Below are 16143 nucleotides of genomic sequence, written 5' to 3' on the forward strand. Positions count from 1 at the left end.
TTACCGGTGGGCGGGGAGAGCAGGGTTTTGCCACGCTCCGAGGAGGGGCGGAAGCGGGCCTGCCGGGCATCTGCGGGCTGGGCCAGCGCCGGTCCAGACCGCATGGCCTCTAGGGTCACAACTGGCGTTGTATGGGCGGTTGAGCCCTTTGCCGGCTTTCCCGGGGCCCGTGGACGAGCTGGGGGCTTGCGGGACGTCGTGCGAGTGAACGGACCTCAAAGTACAGTTCCGGCCAGGCCGCAGCCTCCTGCGGCTCTTGAGGCTATGGACCCCCAATCGAGGCCGTAGGCGCATAACTGTGTCTCGGCGCGTGCCTCTGGTGGAGACACACTTGGACAGGTGAGTCTACGCCCTCGACGCCTCCTGGTGCTAGTATCACACTCTCGAGGGTTCGTTTCCCCACGAGGGCCCCGTTTCCCAAAGAGTTATCAGGCCTGCTCGTTCGCAGCTGGGGCGGTGGCTTGAGGTTCACTCGCCAGGCAGAAGGCGGGGGCAGGGCCGGGGGCGTTCCACCCCCTCTCAACATAAGGCCCACGATGTTAGCAGCCTCCTAAGGGCTGGCGGACGGCAGCTGCAGCCACTATGATGCCCCCCACCCCCAGAGCTTTGGAGCCCACCAGCTGGATGTCTCCATCCCGTGGTCAGGGTGTCTCCCCCACGCTGGCTTGCCCGGTGCTTGGCGGGTCCCGGACGAGTGCCTCCCTCTTTCTCAGTGGGCAACCCGCACCAAGCCCCACGTGCTCACCGGCCGGCTGCCAGAGCTGCCGCGGCTGCAAGCAGGCTGGGGGTTGAGGACTCCGCGGCATGGCCAAGTCTCAGTGCTCCCAGTGCCCAGCAAAACAGCCCAGTGTCTTGCATTCCCGCCCCTGGGGGAGGCATTCACTCCCAGGACGAAAGTCGCTGTACCATTTCTCTCGCATGTTTGTTCTCTGAAGATTGCGCGTGTGTGCCTCAGCTTTCCCTCTGTGCGACTCGATACTAGTGGTGGCAGCGCTATGAAGGTGCGCTCCGCGAGGTCAGAGGGCAAGATCCTGGTGATGCGACGGTCTGAGAGAAGCCGAACCTGTTAGCCGCAACCGGGATGAGGCACGTCTCTCCCTGCATGCAGGGACTCTGAGCTCTCCGCCTTGCCGTGTCTGGGAGTGAACAAATCCCATGTGCCGTTCTGGCCGCCGGAAAGAGCCTCGTCTACTCCAGCCGGGGCAGCTGGAAGGGGTCAGTCTTCCTGGACTCGGGGGAGGCCCCGCCTTGGCGCTCTTCTCCGGCCCGTCCTGCCCCCCCAAGGGTAGTGTGGCTGAGCTGCAGTGTCCCTCGGGTGGGTGTAACCAGCCCTTGTTCCTTCCGCTCATCGCTTTCCTCCTGGAGTCAGACTGTGCCCACTGGGCATTCCTGGCCTGGTGAATTTTCTCTGATGCCCAAGCACCTGTCTGCCTTAACCCCCCTGGCAGGCCAGGTACTGCTTCAACCGAAGCGGCTGCAAGCAGGGAGCAGCCGCGAGCCCCCGCCTCACTCGCCCAGGCCCCGGCGGGGGAGCTTCCGGCATTATGCTCCAAGTATGGTCAGACAACTGGCTTAGCTACATCCGCAGGCAGACCACCGTACCGTCTTTCCGGAGGCAGTGGACGATCGCAGGGCTCCACAGCCCAACACTACCTTCAGCACATTGCTGCGTTGCGAATGCTGTCTTGCAAAACACGCTCTCTCCAGCATCCTGGCGTTGCGTTTCTCCCCACCCGCCTGAGAGCTGTGTGGCACCGCCCACACAGTACGTCACCTCACAGCCTGAACTACGGACTGTTGACATGCACAACACCCCACCATGCAGCATTTGTAATCCCAAGCTGCGCAGCTCAGTATACGCGCGCCACGTGCCCGCGCAAGTGCAGCGGAAGATCAGTGGCCAAGGCGGCAGCACGCAGCAGAGCAAATAATCCGCCTCCTTCCGGGCCGTGGCGCGGAAACCCCGCTTCCCGGGTAGCTCCGCAAACCCGCTCTTCCCGGCTCGGACGCGGCAACCCCCGCTCTCCGCTCTCCCTTGCCGGAGGCGGCACAACCCCGGCTCTTCCCGGGCCGGGAGATCCGACAAAGCCCCGCTCTCCCAGCCTCTCCCGGCTGTTGAGAGCGTGGCAGCCCTGCTCTCCCGCTCCCGGCTGGAGCGTGGCAAGCACCGCTCTCCGCGGAGCTCCGGCAAGCCCCTGCTCCCCGCCGGAGCTCCGGCAAGCTCCGCTTCCCGCTGGAGCGCGGCAAACCCCTCTCCCGGCGGAGCTCCGGCAAGCCCCGCTCTCCCCTCTCCGGCAGGAGCCGGCAAGCCACCCTCTCCCGCTGGAGCGTGGCAGCCCCGCTCTCCAGCCGGAGCTCGCGGCAAGCCCCGTCTCGCGACTGGAGGCTTGCACGCGGCAACGTCTCCCGGACGGATCTCGGCAGCCGTTCCTCCTCTACGCTCTGAGGCCAGTGCAGTGGAGTGCCTAGGCCCTGACCAAGAGGCTGAAAAGGACTTGGGATAAGTCTAATACCATGGACTGAGCAAGAAAACGCTGAGTGAGTGTCCACACGCTGATGACCAGCGGCTGCAATAACGGCTGATCTCGCTACCCGGAAGCAGACCCCAGGTTAGCCAGCGCTGCAAACAGGAGATGCCAGGCTGGCTAGCTTTTAAGTGTTGACACTGTCTAATTGCAGCGCCTGTAACCCCACCAGCGCTGCCTGGCAAGTGTGCAGCGCCACAGAATATCAAAGTGTAGACTGTCATCTATATTATAAACAAAAGAACAGTATTTGTTTCGGTTTTAACCTCATACAATACTGGTGCAGTGCTTATATGAAAGGCCACTTACAAATATTGATATTTTTTTGTTGTTACATACTGCAACTCAGCTAAAAAAACAATGCAAACTTTTAGCGCTTACATATTATCCTATTTCGTTAGATCCATTTCTAAGACAAACAAGTTTTGTTTACATTTACGGAAGAAAGTGCTACCCACTGCATTTTACAGTGTCACCAGAAAGTGAGAATAGGCATTTGCATAGCACTTTTGTAGCTGGCATTGCAACGTATTTACATACCAGATATGCTAAACATTCGTATGCCCTTTTCATGCTTCAGCCACCATTCTGATGACACTTGTTAAAAAAAAATATGTTAATTAAATTTGTGACTGAACTCCTTGGGGGAGAATTGTATGTCTCCAGCTCTATTTTACCTGCATTCTGCAAGATATTTCATGTTATAGTAGTCTCGGATGATGACTCAGCACATGTTGTTCATTTTAAGAACACTTCTGCTGCAGATTTGACAAAACGCAAAGCAGATACCAGAACCACCAAAAGAAAAAATCATCCTTCTGCTGGTGGCATCTGACTCAGATGATGAAAATGAACAGGCGTCGGTCTGCACTGCTTTGGATTGTTATCGAGGAGAACCCGTCAACATGGACACGTCCTCTGGAATGATGATTGAAGCATGAAGTGACATATGAATCTTTAGCGCATCTGACATGTATATATCTTGCGACGCCAGCTACAACAGTGCCATGAGGACACCTGTTCTCACTTTCAGGTGACATTATGAACAAGAAGAGGGAAGCATTATCTCCTGCAAATGTAAACAAAGTTTTTTGTCTGAGCGATTGGCTGAACAAGAAATAGGACTGAGTGGACTTGTAGGCAGTAAAATTTTACTTTGTTTTATTTTTGAATGCAGTTATTTTTTGTGCATAATTCTACATTTGTAAGTTCAACTTTCATGATAAAGAAATTGCACTACAGTACTTGAATTAGATGAACTGAAAAGTAATATTTTTTTTTGTTTTGTACAGTGCAAATATTTGTAATAAAAAATAAATGTAAAGTGAGCACTGTACATTTTGTATTCTGTATTGTAATTGAAATCAATATATTTGAAAATGTAGACAACATCCAAAAATACTTAAATGGTATTCTATTATTGTTTAACGGTACGATTAATCACGATTAATTTTTTTAATTGCTTGACAGTCCTAGTTTTTAATCAATACTAATCTGTGACATAGAGGTGAAAGGTTGCATGTTAAGTCATACAATCCCTCTCCAACTGGAATTGGAATATAGATTTCCCTATAATACTTAGAGATTGTATTCTCTATTTTATTCTATATACGTTTTCATACAGCACTCATCACTGTAATGTCTGAGTGCCTTGAAGTAGTGCATTAAGCCATGTGACTACACATCGTCACCTGATGTTTATTCTGTCATCCTCTCGCCAAAGAAAGAGGCATGTGCAGTGGAGTGTCTTGTTTTCGTTGTGCGTATCTTTCTATCTGTTGCTATGTGTTTGTGTTAGAAAAGACAAGGTCAAAGAACTGTGCCTTACATTTGCAGTAGAAGATGGTGAGATTTGTGATGATTCTTAGTTCTTGGGGGAGTTCATTCCAGTCTCAGATGCTGCTACACCATTGCACTACATAAGAGTTGCTTCTTACAAGAGAGAATGATGATTATTCTTTTTTGGAAGCCTTAAAATATTGAGAGAGAGAGAGAGAGAGAGAGACACTCCTTGCTCAGACCAGCATGTTGTCTAGATTTTTATGTTTTTATGGCTCTTGATTCCCGTGGGAAGATAGGAATGGATCCTGAGTAGAATGATTCATTAGTAGTAGTAGTATTTATAATGCAGCCATCCTAGCAGTATCTGAGTGACATTACATAAATTTAGGACATCAGTCCCTTCAAAGAAATGAACAAGGCTCCTTACTGGCATTTCATGTTTGCTCTGGAACCTGAAATGGTATTTTTGAACTAGTCTCTAACAGGCAAACTTAGTGGATTTTCAAAGCTTGGGATCTGATGCCAGTAGTGTCATTGTTTTAGCACATCTTCTACTTTGTGCTTTATGGCATGGTTTGTTATGATTCATTTTTCTTATTCTTTCCTTCACCTAGTTCATAACTTGTAAAGGATATTTTTACAGGGATTCCCATTACCATCCTCCTTTAATGATAGAGATTCTTCTTACTATCTCTTTAATACCCCATAATCTGCCTTTCTTTCATATAGTGTACCTATGTCATACTTATTTTGCATTTTTCTTTAAAAGTCTTTCTCAGAATGAAGCAAAGAAAAGAAAAATCTGTTTGAAACATGAAGCATGAAAGCATATGATCATTTAATTACTTATCGTATGTGACAATGTGTTTTTCCTGTTAATTTAACTTTAGGAACTGTAATATATCCAAGATTGCAATGTTGGAGAGAAGCTAATACAGCAGGGGCCATTAAAATTTTGCTAATTACACAGGCAGTAGTTAAATTCACCAAAGTATTTTTTGGTTTCTTCTTTGACTATTGTATTTCACTGAGGGTTTACACAAGCACACCATGCATCTAGAGCTGGAGAATTTTGAAGTACTAGTGTCCATTCATCCGTGTATACACTCTTGGCTTGCCTCATGCTTTTGTCAGAGATGATAAAGGGCAGGGTGGACCGACTGCATCTCCAGTTCCTTCTCACCACTCTGTGGTCTAGGTTGGAACTATTAGTGTCTTCTTGCATGTGACGAACTTTAAAAGTATACAATTGTACAGCTACTTTTAATGTTTTTACGTTTTTATTGGTTTTATGGTAGGTTTTAGTAGTTTGCTATTTTAGGATTAGGATGGGGGTTCCTTTTGGGGGAGTTTTGTTCCCTGTGAACACTCCCTTTTTTCCCTCTATACCCATGTGTGGATACTGGATTATGCTGAAAACCCCAAGCTCTAAAATCTGTGCCTCCTGCCCGTGTTCCTACTCTGTCAGAGATGAACATCAACCCTGATTCTACTGCTTGGGAGAAGCCTACATTTCATCCAGGTGCAGTATCTACCAGTCCTTCCCCAGCCATACCCAAGAAGGTTGAGCTCTCCATCTCCAGAAGCACCTAATGGAAGTCACCATGAGATCTCATTTGGCCCTTGGCTGGGCAATCCCCCATACATCAGTTTGAGGCTGCGAGGAGTGCACCTTAAAACTATGGAAGCCAAGGTCAGCACCAGCTGTGCCACCGCTATGGACCCAATGCTGGGGCCTGGTCAGGAGGTAAGGAAGCATGCATGTAGCATGGCAGTAAGTCTTCCCCTAAGCCTACGAAAGGAGAACGTCCTTCCACGAGTTCCAGTCATGGGGACAGAGTGCACCCTAAAGCTCACAAACACGAAAAGAAGCTGCATAAATTGACAGATCCACTGGCACTGAGTGTAGACCTGCACACACAGTCAACATTGGCATCTCTCAGAGCTAGAGAGTCATCCACTCCTGGGAAGACCATTGCTGCTCTTCTGGTTCCAGGGACTGAAAAAGTGCCCTTGACTCCGGGAAAGTTGGGGGAAAGCACCAGAGCACCAGGAAGCATTTGCCCTGGGAGAGCCAAGGTCCCCGTGTCTTCTGGATCCTCTGCTTCCAGGGAGACATTATCTCCAGGACAAGACATGCTACATCTGAGGCACTCCTCACTCCCCTGCTTTGGCAGTGTACATGCTTGTGCTGGCTCCAGTGGTACAGCTGATGGAACTGGTCTCCAAGTTACATCTTCAGTGGACTCGGATGAGTGTCAGTGATTTTCCATCCCTTCCCACCACTACAAGTACCAGCAGAGGCCTTCTACATCATGGAAGTATCCTTCACTCTAGCTGCCATGGAGCCACCCATTTCTTGCATTGTGGGACCCTCCTCGGAGCTCTCGAGATCCGTAATGCTGGCTCTGTGGGGGATCCTGGCGCTAATACTCTCCTTGGAACCCATCCGTTCCATCGGGGAGGCTTTGCCTATTTCACCATCTTGGGTGCCTTCAAGCAGATGCTTGGGTCCTGTAATGGAAGGTGAACCACCCAGTCCAGTTCCAATAGTACCACCGGAACCCACCATCTCCTGCTGACTGCCACCAATTCCAGGATCTCCTGCGTAGAATGGCTGGAGAGATTCACACTCCCCGGAGGAGCTCAGCATAAGCTGCTGGATATACTTCAGTCATCAGTGCCAGGCAGAGTAGTTCTACCAATCAGCGATGCCATCCTTGAGCCAGCTTGCATGATTTAGCATACACTAGTGATATGTATGCCTACTCCAAAGCGGAGGCAGGGGGAAGATACTGTGTATCTGGCCAAGGGTCTGAGTTTCTGTTCTCACACCCCATCCAATTCATTTGTGGTCCAGGCAGCGATAGAATGGGCTGGGCAACAGCATCCATGTTCTGCCCCATCTGACCGGCAGGGCAAGCAACTGGACCTTTTAGGCCACAAAGTCTTCTCTTCAGCCAGCCTTCAATTCAGGATTTCAAATTATCTGGCGTTACGTGTCAGATATGATTTCCTGAACTACAGCAAATTGTGGCACTTTGCTGAGAAACTCCCACAAAAGAACCGAGCCTGCTTCTAGGCAATAATTGAGGCGGAGAAACTGGTAGTGAGCAGGGCCAGCTCCAGGCACCAGCGAAGGAAGCAGGTGCTTGAGGCAGCCAATACAAAGGGGCGGCAGTCCGTCTGGTATCAGGACGATACCTCCGAGTCTTCGGCGGGAATTCGGCGGCGAGTCCCTCAGTCCCTCTCTTTCTCTTTGAGTTGCCACTGAAGTGCCGCCGAAGAGGAAGAGAGGGAGTGAAGGCCCCACCGCCGCATTGCTGCCGAAGAATGAAATGACGTGCTTGAACTGCCGCTGATCAGCTTTTTGTTTTTCCCCACTCGGGGCGGCAGAAAAGCTGGAGCCGGCCCTGGTAGTGAGGACCTCACTCCAATCAGCAACAGATGTGGCAGATACCTCATCATGCTAACTGGCCATGGGCATTGTCATGAGGAGGGAGTGGTGGCTCACAAAATACCACTGAAGACTTCCCTTTTGATGAATCTCATCTTTTCAACCAGAAAACAGACAATTTCCTCCACAGCCTCAGGGATTTGAGAGCTGCACTCCATTCCTTGGGTATTTACATACCAGCACCAAAACATAAGTTCATCTGCTGATAGCCCGCACAGCGTTACAGAACCTCCCAGTTTTTCCATCAACAGCCTTACAAACCACCAAGGAAGAGTCAGAAGACTCAAAGATCTCATTCTCCAGGACCACCCTCGCAATCTTCCTCCTCCCAGATGCAACCCTCACAGAAGAGATATTTCTGAGGAACCCTAGAGTCCCGTCAGCCACATTGCCTGCTGCCATACCACCACCCCATCTCCTTCAGGGATGGTTAGCACTCTTTTTTACCAGCTTGGAGTGCAATAACAATGGAGAAGCGGGTGCTAAATGTTCTCCATTGTGGCTATATGACTGAGTTCATTATGCTGCCTCGTCCACAACCCCTTTCCCAATCCCTCCTCAAGGACCACTCTCACAACAGCATCCTCACCCTGGAGGTGGACTCCATATTACAAAGAGGGGCAATAGCATGGGTTCCTCCGGACTATCAAGGGGGGGTTCTATTCAACTTACTTCCTGATACCCAAAAAAGAAGGGCAGTGGAGATCAGTCCAGGATCTCCATCATCTCAATTGCTTCATCCGCAAACCCAAGTTTTGTATAGTCACCTTAGCAGCCATCATCCTTTCATTAGAAGAAAGCATGTGGTTTACGGCTTTCGATATGGAGGACATTTATTTTCACACAGACATCTATCTGGCCCACAAACAGTTCCTGAGGTTCACGGTAGTCTGTCAGCCCTTTTCAATACAGGGTCCAGCCATTTGAACTCACCCCTGCTCCAGCATCAACCTTGAAAAATCAACTTTGGACACCAAACAGTCCCTGGACTTCATCAGAATTGCAAGACATCCTCTCAAGCAGCAGGAAAGAGCCCCCTAGGTGTTCCTGCCATTCCAAGTGGAACTGCTTCGCCTTCTGGGCCCAACAGAAAGTCCTTTTCCCAGAAGTGGAGATTTCCTTTCTTTTGGATTACCTCCTGTCCTTGAAGGCATCGGGTCTCACCCTCAAGTCTCTCAAGGTCCACCTAGCAGCTATTAGTGCCTTCCACCCCACCGTGGGAGGACACTCTGTATTTCCACACCTATTGACTGCTTGGTTTTGGAAAGGCCTCATCAGAACCTTCCCACCCATACAACCTATCGCCCCCCAAGTGGGATCTTAACCTAGTTCTGTTGATACTAATGAAACCGCCCTTTGGTGAAGGGTAGGTGAACTTGGGGCCATGATGGCGGACCCTCCTTTCACTACTTTCCATAAGGATAAAGTTTCCCTGTGCGTGCATCCCCGGTTTCATCCGAACCAACCCATCCACTTACCTGCTTTCTTTCTGAAGACTCACACCTCGGAAGAGGAATGATGACTTCACTCCCTCGACGTCCATCAGGCCTTGGCTTTCTACCTGCAGAGAACAAGACCAATCAAGAAATCTTCTAAATTGTCTATTGCAATAGCTGAGAGTATTAAGTGGCAGGCAGTCTCTTCACAGAGAATCTACAAGGGAATTTCAGGGTGTATTACACTCTATCAGTTGTCGGGACTGCCTCCTCCTGCCTCCCCCCCACCCCCCCGCCGGGTGAGGGCCCATTCCACGAGAGCCCAGCCTTTGACCACGGCCACCTGCCATGATGTGTGGTCCCTATCTGTATTCCACTTCCTACCCCCCTTCCCATCTGCTGCGGATCTCTTCGATTTACAGTGGAGAAGAAATTGGAGACCTGGGGTCTGTCCGCCCCGCCCTTTATCACATCAGACAAAACCAGGAGGCAAGAAAAGGACTCATGCATGGACCAAGAGACACTACTATTGTGAAAATTTCCGGTTCCAGATGCATGGTGTGCATGTGTAAACTCTCAGTGGAATACAGGTAGGGACCACACATCTCAAAGAACCTCCAGTTCAAGTAGATAACCTTCTCATTTTCCTGTCTATGTATAGAGAATGCCACAACTACATAAGTGAAAGCAAATACTGGACTTCAGTAAACATCCACTTACTAATGAGATCATTTTAGGTGAAACAGATCTGGAAGTTTTGTTTTTAAGAATATGAAGTAGTTTGCTATTTGTTTATAGCATAGTATATAAAACATGGTTCAAGGTATTTTACAAATCATATTTTTAAACTGTTTTTAATAAATCATTGGAAGCTGAAAATTAAATGTCTATCCCCAAAGTGTTCTGCATTTTCTATTTGTCCATACCTTGGTTTAGTGTAGGGTTGTTCTATACTAGAAGGGCTAGAAGGGATTTTTTTTTAAAGTGAAAATATGGACCTTCCAAACGTGACAGTTTCCATTTAAGTAAGTCTTTATCAGGAACTCTATCAAGAAGGGAGAGAATATAACAAAGATCATTCAAGGTAAGACATTATATGACGCTCACATATAACTAAAGTTATGTTCTCATATCATTTGCTTTCTTTCCCCCTCGTTGTTTCTTGTGTTACCTTGCCATAGCTAACTGGATGTATAACCCCTCTTTTCCCAGATCTTACTTTAATTAGACCCTAATCCAGTAAACATTTTAATATGTGCATAAGCCCACATGCTTCATGTTAAGCATAAGTGTTTCAGAATCAGGGCAAAATGGTCAAGGTAATATAAGGAATCTATTCAGTGTGTTTCTTTTCCAGGGGTGAGCTGTACAGTTTTTTGTTTTTGTTTTAAATTGCAACATCCATTGAAGTTTATTGGCCTCTGCTGGCCATTTTGTGGCAAGTTTTCATCCCTTAAATTTGTGGAAAAGTCTCCTCCGTATTGCTTGTAAAGTGTTTTCATTTCAGCAGCTATGACCACATCCTTTCTTTATGTTGTCAAAATGCAGCTTTATCTAATGGACTCAGAATACTGTACCTTAACAAATGTTTGTCTATCAAATTCTGTCAGAAGCCCTGAGATGCTGCGATCAGAAGGTTCATACTCTATGGGAGGGAGACATTCTTCCACGGACTCCAACAAAGCCTCAAGTGGAGATGTCTCCCCTTATGACAACAACTCACCAGTACTGTCTGAACGGTCGCTGATGGCAATGCAAGAAGATGTTGCCCTCAGTTCAGATAAGCTGTACAAGGTACCTGAACAATACATGTTGGTTGGCCATTTGCAATCTAAATCAAGAGAGAATTCGCCTGGATCATGGGCTGGGAAAGGTAAAGTAGGACCTGCACGTATTTATTTTGTTCATTGAATGCTGTCTGTTTCACATGCTGTTTATAAGGACATGTTGTGTGTTGTTTCTCCCCCTTGTGGCAGAATCGCTTCCTCCTCTTCAGACCTACTTATCCAGCAGTGTAATTTCTCTCGCTGTACTTGAGCCATGATAAACATTGGATCCATTTAGGATCCTGTGGATCCTTCCCCACCACATAATGGAGGATTCACTATTTGTTGACCTTTTAGATATGTGAGAGCATGGCGCTTGTGCAGCTAGAATGGTAAAGAGTGCTATGCTTCAAGAGTAATATAATGGAGCAATAGATTACTTTTATAATGAACAGCTGACATCTTCCCTTCCAAGTTGGGCCATAAGGCTCTGCTCCTCAACCCATGTTGTGATCTCTGCTGGCTGCCCCCATACCATTGTGCTGCATTTGTGCTCATTAGAGTGTAGCATTTCCCAAACTCTTGAAAGCTGAAGCCACCATTTAGGAAAGTAAAACTCATCACACATCGCTCTTCAATCCTACCATGCTAGCAGAACAATGTTGGGATCCTGGCACTGCAACTGTCCTTCCCATCTTCCCAGGGATGTTCCCCACACTTGGTTACAGTGCAGGCCTTGTCTAACTGCTTGTTTCTGTAACCAGATGGCACCTCGAGCTGTAACGATTACATTCTTTCAAGTTATAAATTCCATTCGATTGATTATTTCTGTGAAGGACTACAGCTCATGCTGCAATAGTGGTATGCTGCCAGCACTCCAGAAGGCTCTTCACATCAAAATTGCTGAGTACTGAATGGGTAAATTGAGGAAATATAGCGATCTGGGGCATTATTTTCAAAGGTCTGTAGACACCTAAAAATGCAGACAGGTGGCCAGATGAATTTTCAAAATACACCTGAACAGGTTAGGTGCCTAGCTCCCATTGAAATCAATGGGAGTTTGATGCCCCTAATTCATTTAGGCACTTTTTAAAAATCCCACTAGGGATCTATCTGCATCTTTAGGCCTCCCCAAATCCTGGCTGCTGGGAGGGCTTTGTCACACACTTAAGGAAGGCCCCAATCCTACAGTGGGTTCCATGCAAGCTCATGGGTCTTCTCCATAGTGATCTCATTGCAAGATTTGAGCCTAAATGATTAAGAACAAGATTTGGCTCTTTGTCTGTGGTGTACAGGAATTATCAGTATGTTTGCTCTTTTATCTTGTGCTGCTGGATAAAGTTTTACTTTTAATTTATTTATTGTTGCATTCATGTGTTTCTATTAAGTGCTTATAAGAGATCATTTCATGTTCTTTTACTTCTGTAGATGTTCCAGAGGATTATTTCAATATCTGGGGCACCTGGCATTCAACACTGAAATGTGGCTCCAAAGATCCAGGAATGACAGGTATGACATTTCTTTGTTACTTTTTAGGCCCCAGTCTGACAAAGGCTTAAGCACGTTCATATGCACTATGAACTGAAGCCAATAGAACTACTTATGGTACATAAAATTAAACATGTGCATGCATGTTTATAAGATCAATGGCCTTCATTTGTTTGCTTTTAAATGGTGGATATTCATTCTAGACACATCTTTAGGGGGTTTTAAACAATTCCTCTGCTTCCCATTTTGTTTTTTTACTTTACTGTTTTACAAATATGTAAGGTAAAGAGAGGCACAACACTTATACAAATATGGCAGCATTTAAAAATGAGCCACAAGATAAGGTAATAGAAATTCATCTCCTTTAAAGCAGAACAATAGACTTGAAAGGCAGTGTATGCTAGGGGCTTAAGCACAGCCCTTGGAGGCAGGGGGCCTGAATTCTAATCCTGACTCCGCTACTAACACCTTGTATACCATGGGCAAATCACTTAACTCCCTGTCCTCAGTTTTCCTTCCATCTGCACCTCCTTACCTCACAGGAATGTTGTATAATAGTTATATTGCATTATGTCAGTGCTTAGTATTAAAGTCACCAACTTTATATAACAGGAACAATTCAGATAATACAGGTCCAACACCGACCTTGCCAATAGGATGCAATAAGTCAGTGGTAACTTGTAAAATGTCAGTGTGTCATATTGATGTTCTCTGTCTCATTCTGGTCTTCAGGTTCATATGGAAACATTTATGAAAGCAGCTCATTGCAACCTGGACGGTGCTCTCTTTCCCAAGGGAACCTATCATTGAATTGGCCTCGGTGGCAGGGTAGTGCCACAGAATTGGACAATGGAAAGCAAATAATCCGAAGGAGTCAGACTACTGCTGCCATTCCTGAATGTAGGCCTCATCCCCCAGTGTCTCGTGTTTGCAGTACTTCGCAAATTGAAGGTGGCAGAAGGAATTCAGACCAGTCCAATTCAAGGTCTGAGCGGCATTTGACTTTCAGTAGTGCAGAGGACCTTACAGAGCATGACTCAAATGTGGGTTGTTTGCCGAGAACAGCTAAACCTTCATACCTGAGACAAGAAGGTATAAGTAGAAAGGAGAGGCCACCACCCCCATATCCTGGCCCAAAAAAACAAACTTCTGCATTGTCCCAGCGACCAACTCTCTCTTCAACAGTGCACTCATTGTGGAGACTTCAAAGACCAGAAAAAAGTTCAGGGACCACAGCAGCAGGAGGACCAGCAGCTGAATCAACTGACCAATCCACCTCCAGTCAGCAGTGGCAGGCCTCACAGAACAAAGTGGGTAACACCAATTCCACTCCTGCCAATAATCAGAACAATAAAAATGTATCAGAGCCAGACTGGCATGATTGGCAAAGAGAGCGGTGGCAAATTTGGGAGCTTTTATCAGCTGATAACCCAGATGCCCTCCCTGAAACCCTTGTATGATCAGACTCTTAACAGAGAACTGCCCTCCAAGCCTACGCTTCTCTTGAATAGGGAAAGAATAGTGACATTAGAAAACTTTTTGTTTTATACCAAGTAAATTTCATTTTTAAAAAATTTTGTTCACTTTAAATCTTTAATAGCACTGTCAAGCAGTCCATTTACAAATGCAGTATGTTCCTGTTTCATAGCAAGCTTTTAAGAGAGAAAAATGAGATGAACATTTCAGTCTAACAACTTTGTATGCATAAACTGTGTGTAAGATAAAACTATTGCTTTGGTGTTGCTAAGGTGTATTTATGTGTCTGCAGTTTTGATGATTGTATAGTCTGGGTTATATATGATAATCATATATTATGAGTTCATATACAAATGACAATCAGGACTGCCTTTAAAAAAAATAAATCACTGCACTTACTTATGTTACCATAATATGCGTTGGAATTCTATAGAAAGTGCACAAGCTGGTTTCTGTGCTTTTAAACAATTTGTTAAGGGGGGAAATGTCCTTCTGTTCACTGCCTATAAAAAACACTAAAATAGAATGAAACATGAAAAGCCATATATTTTTAAGGGTAGTAGTAAGCTAGGGGAGAAATTATTTACCAAATATTTTTTTCTTATAAATATAAGTTTGTGAACAAAATTAAAATTTGATACAATGCTATAAAAGAATATTTTTTTTTTTTAGATTCTGTTAGGAAGCAGTTCAGCTAATCAATCAAGAGTAAGGTTGTGCCTAAACCAAACTAACAGATTTAGTGCAAAAATTTACCCTCCCATTCTAGATCAACTACAATCTTATATATACAGTATATAATATATAATATATATTTATAGGTGTATGATTTTATATATTGTTTTAAAAAACTGAACTGGAATCCAAATTTAAAAAAATAAATAAATAAGGCACGCAATAGAAAGAAATATGGCTTTTCCTTTTAAACAACAAAAAACAAAGCAATCAAAGTAAGCATTTACATGTATTTTCATAAAGGAGTCACATGCAGTGTTTTAAAAATGAATATGAGATTTGGAGAAGTTCGCAGCTTTTTGTATAAATATTGTGCCAAAATTTGGGGAAATGTGTTTTCTTCAATAACTATATGTTACATTGTTAAATGTTGCTGTTAACAAGTTCTGGTGTTATTAAACTGCAAAAATGTTTATGACCAGCAGGTGGCAATGTACTTCAGTATTTTAAGAGGATTTTTTTTCACATAAGGGAAAATGTATCATATAAAAAGATTTTTATAAAACATGCTAGTCTTAATTTTAATGAAGCTGAAGACTTATTCAATGATGTTGTCTTGAAGTTCTATCTTGTGCCATAATGATGGAATAAAAGCTAAGCAAAAGCATTGCAGTAATTTTTGCTCTTTTGTTGTAATAATTATTGTAATAAACCCCATAAATGTCAGTGATTTTTATTATTATTATTATTATTATTATTATTATTATTAGGTAAAAATTTCACAAGCACCTAAATTACTTAGAAGCATTTTCAAAGGTGACTTAGTCTCACTGAAAATCAGTAAGACTTGGTTGCTACACGCCTAAGGGTATGCCTACACAGCCACTAGACACTTTGGCTGGCCCATGCTGGCGGACTCAGGCTCACAGGGCCTGGGCTGCAGGACTGTTTCATTGCTGTGTAGATTTCTGGGCTCAGGCTGGAGCCTGAGCTCTAGGATCCTGTGAAGTGAGAGCATCCTGGAGCTTGGGTTTCTAAGTCCAGAAGTCTATACATCTATGAAACAGCCTTGCAGCCCAAGCTCTCCAAGCCTGAGTTGGCCGGCATGGAGCAGCCGTGCGTTTTCTTTGCTGTGTAGACAGACCTTTAGGCTTCTAAGTCAGACACATAACTCTGGCTTAACTCAGTGTAACTAAACAGATTTATGCAAGGTTTAAGCTGGTTCAAGTACATCTGTATATGAGGTTTATAAGATTATAACAAGATCAATTTTAAAAGATTTAATTAAAGCAGTGCAACTTTTCTAATGTTGATCAGGTCTAACTATGGTTTTTAGCTACTAATTTTAGGCACCCAAGTTTGAAAGCTTTGGGCCATTAATATAAATCAGGAGTCAGCAACCTCTGGCATGCAGCTCGCCAGGGTAAACACCCTGGCGGGCTGGGCCAGTTTGTTTACCTGCCACGTCCACAAGTTTGGCTGCTTGTGGCTCCCACTGGCCACGGTTCATCGCTCCAGGCCAATGGGAGCTGCGGGAA

The 16143-nt window shown here is 45.6% G+C and overlaps 1 protein-coding gene across 1 annotated transcript in view; it reads left to right on the top strand.

Annotated features, from left to right (window-relative positions):
- Positions 1-15281, top strand: part of ARHGAP6 (Rho GTPase activating protein 6) — a 553715-nt gene extending 538434 nt beyond the window's left edge. Inside the window, 3 exon segments of the mRNA XM_075060558.1 lie at positions 10811-11073; positions 12395-12475; positions 13187-15281. Of these exon segments, the coding sequence (XP_074916659.1) occupies positions 10811-11073; positions 12395-12475; positions 13187-13914 (1072 nt within the window). The 3' untranslated portion in view covers positions 13915-15281.
- Positions 15282-16143: the final 862 nt, after the last annotated feature.

This window comes from Chelonoidis abingdonii, chromosome 1 (assembly GCF_003597395.2).
Source record: "Chelonoidis abingdonii isolate Lonesome George chromosome 1, CheloAbing_2.0, whole genome shotgun sequence".
Lineage (NCBI taxonomy): Eukaryota > Metazoa > Chordata > Testudines > Testudinidae > Chelonoidis > Chelonoidis abingdonii.